This window comes from Castanea sativa, chromosome 8 (assembly GCF_040712315.1).
Source record: "Castanea sativa cultivar Marrone di Chiusa Pesio chromosome 8, ASM4071231v1".
Classification (NCBI taxonomy): Eukaryota; Viridiplantae; Streptophyta; class Magnoliopsida; order Fagales; family Fagaceae; genus Castanea; species Castanea sativa.
The window spans coordinates 37,965,021-37,977,891 of record NC_134020.1 but is presented as its reverse complement, the minus strand read 5'-3'; the positions used below and the strand labels follow the sequence as shown (position 1 = coordinate 37,977,891).

Genomic DNA, 12,871 nt, shown 5'->3' with positions numbered 1-12,871 from the left:
CGTGTTCACTTAATTAATTAAATACTATCATTATTGACTTATTAATGCTACCGTTATTAATTAATAGTAGTATTTAATTAATTAGGTGAACACATGGCAAGTTTTTATTAGTGGAGTATAGAGTGGAGTAGGAAAAGTGGGACAGAAGATTTGGATTCGTGTAGTTGCTAAATACGCTGGATAAGTGTGGCAGAGCTTTATGTCATTTGGTTATCTTAATCTTTGGTTTAGCAATAAGTGTTTATCTCATTAAGGAGTGATAGACGTTATTCATTTGATTTCATTATCATGTTGCATTTCAAATTATTCGCAAAGTACTTGAGCAGGGGAAGTGAATAATAAATGAAGAACTATAACCCTCAATGCTCTCTCTCTCTCTCTCTCTCTCTCTCTCATGTACAAGAGGTTAGTCACCTTGAATAAAACAATTTTTTTATTAAAACAAGTTTTTAAACAAAATCTGGTTAATAATATTGTCAGCAAACCTTACCCTTGTTGTCTTCAGCATCTCTCTCAATCTCAATATTCTTCCTTTTCCATTGGTTAAACACTAAAATGGGAACCAAAATGGGAAGCATTATTGATGAGGCTCAAACCTTATCAGTGATACTAATATACACATCAGAGTCGTAAAAAATCAAAATCTAGAAGAACTAAAATAATATGTTAAACTCAACGTTGTAGCTTAATATGGTAAGGCTGTTTGGCAAGAGATTGAAATCCAGAGTTCAACTGAGGATTTTTATTTTTGTCAGATGTGAGCTGATCTATGATTTCAAGTGGGAGGAAATCATTTCTCTCTTTCAACAAAGTCACAATTTACTAATTTCATTCTCCTCATTTTGGTCTAAAGAATGAAACCTCACAACCGCAAACTCTCCATTCATGTTCCATCACCTCATTTCAGCTATCAAATCATGAGTCTCACTTACATTTTTATAATTGCTGTAGTTTTAAAAATAATTTCAAAAGTACATTTTTGAGATGCAACTTTCAGCTTATAATTGCTACATAGATTATATCGAGAAGGAACTGTCCCATACAAAGTACCTTCAGAGATTAATTTGTTATATAACCCTTGCGACTACTTCAAGATATCCTATTTGATTGAAATGGAGTTGGGTTCTCTTTTTCACCTCTCATTTTAAGTTTGCCTTGGAACTCTGTAATCAAAACTTGTTCACCCAAGGCAGGCAACAAACAAAATCTTTGAGGCGGGTCAACCCGTTATCTTAACTATTCATCCTAAGGCTCGATAAGCCAATCCTTCAAAATTTTAGTAGTAACTTCCTAAAATTCACTAGCCAAAGAATCACAAATTCTATTATTAGAACAATCCTTATCTAATTAAAAACTAAAACCACTTACAATGATTTTGGATTACTTAATGAGGTACAGTGACATTGTTCCAATCGCGTCTGCTATTAACACAATAATAAACCCGTTCACAGTGAACTGACAGTTTGATACAAATGTCAGCCTGCATGCAGAGCCTTCTTGCCATTTAACCCCGCTTTACAGGCCTTTGAACGTAAGATTTATTGGGGTCTTCGGTCTTGAGCTTTGGAGGTCGAATTTCACCCTTCTTAGCCTGTAAATGTACATAAAAGAGGATGTCTTCAGCCATTCTCATTTGCTATATATGTATCTTTGTGTGAATATATATATACAATAAATATATATCATCTCACCTTCTTTCCACTCTTCATAAAATCTCTCCAGCTTGAAACCTGATCATTGAAATAAACAGGAAATGAATACAAGTCCCAATAGCAGAGATAATTGCCAAAAAGAAAGTTAAATTATAAAATGGCATTTTAAAAGAACCAATTTAAGTTCTCCTACCAAAGGAGATTAAAACTTTTAATATGAAGAAAATGATATTGGAAAATATTAGAGATCCAAGAATACAAAACTAAGAAATTGTATAGCACCATTAACATAAAGTTCAAACTCTGACCATAAGAGATACTATGGAGAGCCTAAATAATAGTCCATATCTTATTAATAGCATCACTATGACTGCAACGAATTAGGGGAAACAGTCGCAACGGTAATGACCAATGGACTCAGGGATTACAATACGCCATGTGGAATGAAACAGGTAGATGAACAGATTCACATGGAATTCCATGTGTATCTATCTGATTCTTCCTTCTCACAAAGGATTTAAGAATGACCTTTAAGATTTATTTATTTATTTAAATTAATTTCCCTTTGGCGTAAGTAAGCTTGTGATAGTTGTGACAATCTTAATGTATATGCCGATTTGATAGCTTTAAGATTTATTTATTTATTTATTTAAATTAATTTTCTTTTGGGGTAAGTAAGCTTGTGATAGATGTGACAATCTTAGTGTATATGCCAATTTGATTCCTTTTGCTTTAGTTCTTAATTTTTATACAAGGAAATTTTCTTGTCTCAGATAAAAGTCTACACATCCCTTGACAATATGAGATGGCATCCACTTTATTCTTCTTCAGATCCTATAATCCAAAATGCTTTTCAAAACCTTAATCATGAGGGCAATCAAACCTTGCAGCAGGTAAAGAGTGAATCTTGAATCAGAAGCAGTGTTATGGAAGGCTGAAAATGCACTGAAACACTTAAAACTATTGGAGCCTAGGCACAAAGGGCAAAGCTGAGGCAAGGGACTGAGTAAAGCAATGCACAGGTCGAGGAAATGAAAATGAACAGTCACAAAGAAACTGGCTAAAAATGAAACTACGTAACATGGATGCAATTAAAGAAAATTTAAGCATAATATATATAGGTTGGGTTTATGCATATCATAGCAAATCCAACCGTTCAAACATAGCTTCAGCAAGCATTTTTTATATTAGTAATATAACTTTATAATTATTATTATTATTTATTTATGAAAGATGGATTTTATTTGTGAAAGATGGAAACAAACCCTCTGTTCTCTTGTTCCTTCCCACTGCTCCTCATGCTCCCGCTTTCTCTTCCACATTTCTTTTGCTTCTTCTTCATCCTTCTTTAACCTACCTTGCTCTTCTGATATCTACATGACAACAAAGGCACAAAGATCCTTAGAATATGAAGTGTAAAACGAGAATAGCCCATGGAAACAAGGAAAATACAGAAATTCCAGCATACCCTCATTTGCATTTTTCTCCTCCGCCATTCCTGTTCTGTTAATATTTCTCGAACCTTCAATTTCAGCTCATGCTGGAACTCCTCTGACTGTTCATACATTTGATCATATTTTCCCTTTACATACCAAAGAGGTAAAATTAATAGGTTGTTCAGAAGCCTTCAGTTGGAAGGGACAATTAAGAAAATATAACTGCCTAAATGTCAGAAGTTCAGAAACCCCTCCTCCCCCTCCCAAAAAAAAAACCTCACACATGTATAAATAAATATATAACAGAACCCCACAACAACCAATACTAAAAAGAAATAGATATAAGGGGTTAAAGGGAAAGACATGAAGAGTAAACAACAATAAATACTATTCTAGCAGATATAAAGGAATTAAAAAAAAAAATGAGCATACAATGTATGACTAATATTGGTAAGTCATTCTGAATATGCTCACTGCACAAATCCCTCCAATCAGATATGCAGATAGAGTACAGATTGTCACATAATTATCTGACAACCTGACCCACAAAACTCCCATTTAGATACTCGATAAAAAAACTCACATTATAGCAGTTATAGATGTGGTGTTTTAGGAAAGTCATGATCAATCTCCTTAGGAGATACATGCCAACCAAAACTTTTGTTTCACCTTACACGGATTAGCATCCATTCGATTGATATCACACAATTTTATAGGGTCCAAATATAGACATCAAAAAGTAAATTTTAAAACTAAATGCGTGTGTGAGTGTGTGTGTAAAGGACATAATATAAGGAGAACACTACATACCTCTTCAACCAATGACTTTATTTTAGAAGCTGTATCTTTCCTCAAATGCTTTTTCCTCTTCATTCTAAGCTCATCTGCAGTTCATGTTAAATTAAAGAATAAGCTCTATTTTATATTAATATCAATCCTCAATCTCTGCAATATGTAAACAAAATAATTATGCATACAGGACACTGCATGGACAATCCTAGCTCATATGGCACGAATAGATTGGCCCTGTTATAACTTATAAACATGCAAATAGAGAGCTAAGAGAGGTAAGATCCAGCCACAAAGTAAACTTTAAAAAATTTCAAGTACCAACCTTTTGCTGCATTCACCTGGCTAAGAACATAATCTCTTTCCTGTTGATCAAGTAAGAGTTGTTGGGCTTTTGCCAATGCTGCTCACAAGTCAACAACTCAATGTTAGTAAGTAGTTCAATTATGCATTTGAATCAACAGATGCAGGCAACGTTCTATGCACCTCCAATGTAATTATCAAATTAGCATTCATATTCCTTCACCGTATTGCCCACACAACTTGAGAATGCAACCGTACATCACACCGTCAAAACATAGAATATTTTTTTGATAGGTGAAAAAACATAGAAACATAGAATACTCCATGTAATGTTCTTTTTTTTTTTTTAAGTAAGTAAATTCCATGTGATGTCAAACATGCGCACACAGTTTTTGATAAGAAAGAAGAATATAATTAAAAAGGAAACAACTTAATAAACTTAAGTATAATGAGTTTGAGGAAAATTTCTACTGAAACTTGCAAAGTATAACTCAACTTATCCATTCATAGAATAATTTTTTGATCAGTCATTCATTCATAGAAAGATTTAAGAAACAAACATTCAAAATCAAGCACAGAGATCTCAATGCATTAAAAGTCAGATTATTCCTCACCCTCCAAATATTCCACATAAGGCAAAGAGGGAGTAGAGTTCAAATCAAGATATTGTTGTACCTCCCATGCAATCTTTTCCAACAAAACAACACCACACCAACTAACCCGAATAACGAGGAGATGAGAAAACATATTTCTCTAGCAGCAGAGCAATGGATCAGTAAATGGTTTACTGAGTTCCCATTAGACTCATACACAGCACCGATTCACCAAGATCATATTCCTTTTAATAAGATTACCTACAGCTAACATCTCTTTGCCAAAGTAGATGTCCAAAAAGAAGGCAACTTTTCTTGGGACTATGCTATGCTGTACTCCAAACTCCAAAAAAATTTATGACCTGCCTAGGCCCTAGGTGCAGGAGGGAAGATCCTCCAGCCAAATTTAATATCTAGTAAGATTATTAAAATAAATAGTACCAAAGGGGATAAGATTTAGATGTCCACTCACCCACTCACCCACAGAAGTCACCTACACTCATGACAAAACCATTTCAAGTATATCGCAACTAGTCACAATTTTAACAATGGTCATAGTAAACCATGGGCCTTCGTTCCTGTGATAAAATGAGGAGTTCCATAGGTTATTGGTTCAAACCTTTCCAATAAAAAATGGTCATGGTCAGGAAACAGAATGACAATAACGCTGTTGGACTAACTACACACTTCACTGCTACTATCACATTCCTCATCATACAAGCCTTCAATTTCCACACCAAGGAAAGTAATCAATGGATTTGAACCAGCAAGGGGAAATAAAATTTCAAAATAGAAAAAAAACACCATCAAGGGCCCATCTTCAAATCGCTAGCTGGAGCCATTCTAAAGCTATTAAGATGTTCCAAGAACTCTTTACTGATATTTGTACAGGAAATGCCACACTGCATCCTCAATGAACAAGGGTAACCTTATCCTTTGCCAGTTATACATTTTAATGGGTTGCACACATCCTCTAAAAAGGGATGTCATCACACCGATATCTTCCCAAAATATCCAATATTCTTGCAGCTGTAAAACACAAATGCATGTTTTCATCACACCAAACATCACCAATTTAGCACATTCACATCTCACATATTACTCCATAACTTATTTCTCCCTTAAATCTTCATATCCAATTAACTGGCAAAGCATAGCACACCAACCAATGATGTGGCAAGTATGTAGGAGAGAAATAGAACATTTAAGGGGGAGCTAACCATAAAGAGGAAGAAATCACAGTTTGTTCTTCTGAATTTATTTGGATGGTTTTTCTGAATGTATTTAGCAGGTCTGTGCGGGTGTTTCACAGTTTTTGAAGAGCTTCATAATTTTAGGGACCCAATCACTCAGAGGTACTGGGTACATACATTTCGCTTATTTTTGCTTTCATGTTTTTGTTTTTTTGGGCTCTTTTCCTTTTTTCCTTGATTATGGATTATTACAAATTTACAAGAGCTGATTTGTGTTTGGTCTTATTGTTGAGTGTCAATTGTTAATGTGAGGTTAATGGTTATTATTAAATGGATATTTTTTGTGTCTCACATGAATCTGTCCATCGGCGCCATATGTAACCTCATGCCATAAAATTGTACATGCAGGATAGAAATTAATATCTTAACGTGTCTCTACCTCATGAATCTATTTGAATTATATTGTTAAGGTTGTACACGGGTTATAATAGAGCAGCACAAAATGTGTTTGATGTAATACTTCTTTGTAATTTGTATTGACAAGATATAAAGGTTTCTACCTTTTTAAGGTAAAAAATAAAGAAAAGAAAAGAAATTCCTATCCATATATATAGAATGAAAAATGATGTCCATCATGATTTTTTACTTTGATACTTTAGATCCCAAAATTGTTATGTCTTACACAGTGGTTGGTTTATTTGATATTGTTTCTGGCCGCCAATGCTTTGTCAATATTATCCATGGGAGGCTGTTCCTTAATTGTATTTGATGGTTGTGTTTATAAAGGTTGTGATGAGAGGCTGTTGCACAATCTATAACTTCATTCGGATGGCAACAAGAAATGATCGCTTGTTTACTCAATTCATTATCGATAACCTTATTGTTGAAGGTGAAGGTAGGAATAATTCTAGTAAGCCATCGCACACTGTTGACTTAACTGATCAAGTTGCTGAAGCTATGGCAACTTATAGGGATCAGATCGCAGGATTGATGTTAGCAAATAATAGGCATCATTGATGCCACGTTATAAACTTTAGTTATTGATTGTCTTTTATAACATTTAAATGCCTATTTTTCTTCAATAGTAAGAAACTTTCATTAATATAGTTTCAGTCTAATATGATTAAAGTTTCAGGCTTGAATGTTATATACAAAGCATTTGATTTTATAATTCCTCTAGGTGTGTTGATTTTAAATACTTTGAAGCAAATGTGTTTTTGAATTAGAATAAATAGAATTTTTTTTAAAATTAACCAAACAAAACAAAATTCAACTTTTTCAAAAACAACTACTAAACAAATTTCCTGAATTTTGTTTTTGGAAAATGTTTTTTTTCCTTTCAACTAACCAAACGCGTTTTCATTTTGAAAACAGAAAAATTTTGTTTTTTGGTTTCCTTTTTCCCTTAAAAACAAGAAAATGGAAGTAGAAAATGAAAACAATTACCAAACATGACCCTAGCTTCTAAACCGTGAATCCCATCCAAAAATCTCAAAATCTCAACTGACTCAAAAACAGGTTTGGAAATTCAAGGGCCACCAGGTGTCACACTCTATAGTGTACACCTAAGGCCAACTATATATAATGTTCAAAACAAACTCCATAATGCTATGTTTGGATGTTGGGAAAAGGAGGGGGAGTAGAGTAGAGAGAGGGAGAGTAATTAAATTACCTTGTTTGGATGTTTTTCAAGGAAGGAGGGGGAGAGATTTGGAGGGCTTTGGAGGGGTTTGAACTACTTCTAACCCCTCATTTTTAATTCCCCCAAATTGGAGAGATTTGGAGGGAGAGTGGAGCATAAAAATGCTTAACCAAATGAATTACCAAATTTGCCTTTACTATATTCACAAAATTACAAATGAAAAGACTAATTATTCCCTTCCCCCTTAATTTTAAAAACATCCAAACAAGGTAGAGGATAACGATTCCCCTCTGCTCTCTTCTTCACTACTCTCCTTCCTTCTACTCTCCTCTCTCTCAAAACTTCCAAACATAGCATAAGTTTGAATTTATCAAGATCAGCTTGCACGTTTGACATGGCTTCAGGAAATACTTATCATAAAAGACATTGCTTCAGAAAATCTTAACATATGCCTTATGACTCTCAACTAGTAGTCACAGTTGGTAAAAAATGGCACGTAGTTTGGCAAACCATAGATGTGTAACAATCCTTCAACAAAACCATCAAGTCAAAAGTCAAAACCCCTTTTTTCCTATTAGTTTGTGTCTTTACCACAACAGCAGAAACAGCAAATAATCAACAGATTTGAAGTCTGTTATCAATGTATTTAACATGCTAACAAGTTATCTCTCAAGTTTAAATAAATGAACATGCACAAATGTTATGCACAAGATTCCTCACATGCAAAACAATCACTTTTATAAAGACAAGTAATTAACAAATTCAACCATATAAAACATAGACCTCCATACCTCCAAATGCCTCTTTTGCTTGTGGATGCTTGCATTTATCAGGGTGGACCAGCAAAGACAACTACAAATGTGAAATTATATAAGCACTTTTAATAAGATAAGCAACCTTGAACATGATGGTTCATTCACCAGAAGGAGTTACCTTACGATACTGCCTTTTAATGTCTTCTGGAGACGCACCAAATGGTAGGTTTAGATGCTCAAATGGATTTAACTTGAAGCAGGTGAGGATCCTAAGAATTCATGAAATTTTCCAAAGAGGATGAGAGATTATTAAGCAGATATTATGATATGATATACTGACAGAAAAGTAATTAACAATGAAGCATATAAGTTCATATAAAAACAACCAATATAAGCATTACTACTGATGAGAGATCCTTTGAGCAAGAAGAAAAATAAAACACAGGAAAAACAAATTCGGGAAAGAAACATAGAAATTTTAATAAAAGAAGTTTCAAAAGAAAAGAAAAGAATTGAGGGAGAAGTCTCTAATCAAGTGTTTGACACTGCCTTACTGGCTAGTTAGCCTATGAGCTAATATAGGCACTCACCTCAGCCCCAACCTTTAAGAGTGGAAGAGTTTCAAACTCTCACAAGAAAATAATAATAATAATATTACCAAGAAACCAAACATGAAGATTTCAGCAAAATACTGTGGCAGCAACCTCCAAGGACCTTCTAAAAGTGCAACAAACAAGCTTTGGAGGCCAATTTAAACCTAGTTAACCCCCGGAACAAGTTAATTGTAGTGTTTCCTACATGACTTCTAATATTTCCCAAACAAGCAAATGTTGTGAAATTTTTTATTTTTATTTTTAAATATAGGCAACAAATATTCAAACAAAAAGGATAAATACAAATCCTTTCTTCTAGTTACAATTGAAAATTTAAAGAACAATGAAATCCAAGAAGGAATCAACATACAGACCTCCAAAAGCATGTAGCCCTCATATAGAGAACATGTAAAAACTAAAAACAGCTTTTCTATGAATTCCCATTTAGTTTTGTATAGGAAAATTATACCTCTTCCTCCACAATGTCATAACAATGAAAAATGGAATGATCCCTCTACCCTTTAAATCTAACCTCTCTCATTATGACCAATCCCCCTTTCCAAAATGTAAACAAATCCATCACATCTTGCAGCTGTTGCATCACCCAATGCACTCCAAATAAAGTGAAGACTAATAACCACAATTCACAAGCCATAATGCAATGTAAAAAATAGATTATCTCCCGTCTCACTGCAATTCTAACACATTCAACATCTATTCACAATTATTTTTCCCTTTTTTCTCTGACTTTTAAAATTTTCATTATTTTGCCAAAACTCAAAGCATTCATCCATACAAACAATAATAATTTTCTTGGTACCTTTATGATCCAAGTCTTCTTCCCTGGAAATCCAACCACTAAGCACCTTGTAAAATCACCAATCCTCTAACTCAGTCCATATTCCATACTCCCCTATCCCTGAGGTAAGATTAACATATAATTGCTCCAAGAAAATGCCAACTAAATCAAGCTCATTCATTGTGAGTTTGCTAGCACACCTTGGTTGTTGGCTTTCATCCTTTTCAAAATTCAGTGGGTAATGCCTAGTGGTGTGACTAGTTTAGTAGCTAGTTGGCAAGGGCTCTTTCATAGACACTGTAGCATAGCCATCTGGAATGCGATACTTCATTGCCTTATGTGGCGCACATGGAAGGAAAGGAATGCTCAGTGTTTTGAAGGTCGCGAAAGCTCAGATTTAGAAGTGAATTCCACATTTCTTAGATCCTTCTATGAGTGGTTATCATCCTCAAGACAGATTTCCTTTCTAAATTATTAGACATCATAGATCTTTGTAATTTTGGACAATAGTTGTTGGTGTATCACGTGTACATAGCTTCATAGGTTGTGCCCCTTTGCGCTCTATAATGAATTATTTACTCTAAAAAAAAAATCTTATTTGAGGTTTCATGAATCCCTCTGGAAGTTCCAAGGTGCTTGCCAATTGGGGTTATCAAGCTACCTTTTAACACTCTCGATTGAAGGACTTTATTTTTCCACTTCTAATATTTTTACCTTCACTTACTCATTGACCCTATACTTGATACTTCTATGTTTTTCTCATTATATACACATTATTTTTGTCATCTGTCGTCTGGAATCAGTCTCTCCAGGAAAAAAAAAATTTGGGGTAAGGTTGCTTACCAATCACCTCTCCAATACACACAAAATTTGGAGAGCTTTGTGCAATAGGTATGACCCTCCCCCCCCCCCCCCCTATTTTGTCATTTGTCTTCGTATTGGAGCTCCTCTCTTGTGTACTCTAGGAAACTCCCTTGGAATTAATTTTTATACAAATACAAATGTCTATTTAGGACATTATACTAAAAAAAGTAATTTACACATAACAATTGATGCAATACCAATGAGTTATACATAAGCCTGCTGATTCTGGTGCCAAAATCCAAAAAAAGCGAACCATGTCACAACTCAGAATTCATTTTGATCAAGTCCCAATCTAGAATAACCCACAAACCTATAAAGCGTCTTAAATTACTTTTACAAAAATAAACACTTTTTTTTTTATAGAGATAATTACAATATGCTAATCCCGCAGCTCGATACCTTTCACCCCTAGACCCCAAGCACTTTGTGCATGAAGAGGTGCCAATTCAGCTTTGGCAAAAGTGTTTACTTCTACAAAAATAAACACTTAATTGAGAGCTTCTGCGAATTAAAACCTATACACATGTAGCCCCTTAATTTTGAAGAATCTATGGTTAAATCATTTAATTTTGGAGTTTCTGCGAAATATAAACACGTCTCAATTTATAAAAGTATTTAGAATAAATCAAATCTCTTCAGAATACAATTACGAAGCAAATGAACAAAAAGAATCGTTCAAATTAGGGGTTCAGTTATGTAAAAGCCAATGGAATAAATTGAAAATCTAGCTGAATGCACAAAACTAAAATGAAACGCTAAATTTGTGTCAATCAAATCCAATACCTAAGCCGATATATCAGAAAATATAAAAAAATTAAATTAATAAAAAAGAAAAGAAAATAAGAATTAATGGAAAAAAAAATGTAGAGAATCGCAGAGAGAGAGAGAGAGAGAGAGAGAACCTGTTAACTTCGTTATCTCTCTCGACTTCGCTGACTTCGGCGAAGAAGTTCTTGAGAAGCAAATCGTCATCGGTGCTGTTACTGCTTGCCTCTCCCATCCTCTCTCTCTCTCTCTCTCTCGCCTTTGCTTGCTTTTAGTTTTACACTTCTCTGTCTCTGTCTCTGTCTCTCTCTCTCTCTCTCTCTCTCTCTCTGATTTTTAACAGTAACATACACAAATCTGGTTAATTTGTTTATTATTGAGCCTCCAAGTTTGAGTCCACCGTTTGAGTGGATTGGGCCTCGCACTGGGCCTCATGGTTTCTCATTTCTCTCCAAACCTTATTACATTTTAAACTTTTTGGATTATATTTTGTTTTTTGAAGTGGACTTATTGGATAATAATAATAATAATACCATATACAACAAACACTACAATTTTCTAAGGTATGGATATTATAAATTTTATTATGTAGAGTTCCAAAATGATGTGCTACACTAATTACTGAAAAAACAATTCAACATTCATTTATTAGGGGACACAGTTTATGTCTAATACATTAGTTCACTCGTTAAGTTAGAATGCAGACATGTGTCCAATTACTAAAAAATTGATGCATTGGACACAAACTTATCCCTTTATTATAATACCATATACAACAAACACTACAATTTTCTAAGATACAATAGATACTATAAATTTTATTATATAGAGTTCCAAACTGATGTGCTATACTAATTACTAAAAAAATAATTCAAACATTCATTTATTGGGGGACACAATTTATGTCTAATGCATTAGTTCACTCAACAAGTTAGAATGCAGACATGTGTCCAATTACTAAAAAATTGATGTACTGGACACAAGCTTAACCCTTTGTTAAGTGGCTGAAATCCACCAATCGCATATATTATCACTAAGTTTGTAAGATTTATGCAGTCAAATTTGCATCATTTTTCATTTATTATTTACCATTAACAATTTCCCTTCTTAGCAATTTTCAAATTTTTTGTGACTTTAGAGTTGTTATTAGGATAAATTATCTTAAAACTCAAAATTTATATATATTGTTTAAAATTAAATTTCAAAATTTGGTGGTTTTTGTCTAAGGTTTCTCTCACAAAAGGAGAGAAGAAGATTCTTAGAAAAACAATAGTGGATTTTTTTTCAAAGAGTAGTTTGGTAAATTTTTGGGATTAAAAGATACCCATGGTTGTGCGTTGAAAGTTTATTTATTTTGTGAGTGTGAGAGAGATATTGGGTGTATTAGGGCTTTGATATTGTGTTTGTGAGGTTTGATTGAGAATAGATGTAATCCATATCGTTGATAGTGTATTTTGGTCGGTGTTAATTACATGTGGATGTAGGTA

The 12,871-nt window shown here is 33.8% G+C and overlaps 1 protein-coding gene across 1 annotated transcript; it reads right to left on the bottom strand.

Moving 5' to 3' along the window:
* Nucleotides 1–1,296: 1,296 nt before the first annotated feature.
* On the bottom strand, nt 1,297–11,747 carry LOC142607828 (J domain-containing protein spf31). The gene is made up of 9 exons (XM_075779466.1): nt 11,522–11,747; nt 8,542–8,632; nt 8,400–8,460; nt 4,203–4,280; nt 3,899–3,972; nt 3,121–3,234; nt 2,918–3,025; nt 1,692–1,730; nt 1,297–1,591 (listed from the first exon to the last, which is right to left on the bottom strand). Exons 1-9 carry the CDS (start codon nt 11,617–11,619, stop codon nt 1,505–1,507), a joined length of 750 nt encoding a protein of 249 aa, XP_075635581.1. The 5' UTR covers nt 11,620–11,747; the 3' UTR covers nt 1,297–1,504.
* Between the last annotated feature and the right edge of the window lie 1,124 nt (nt 11,748–12,871).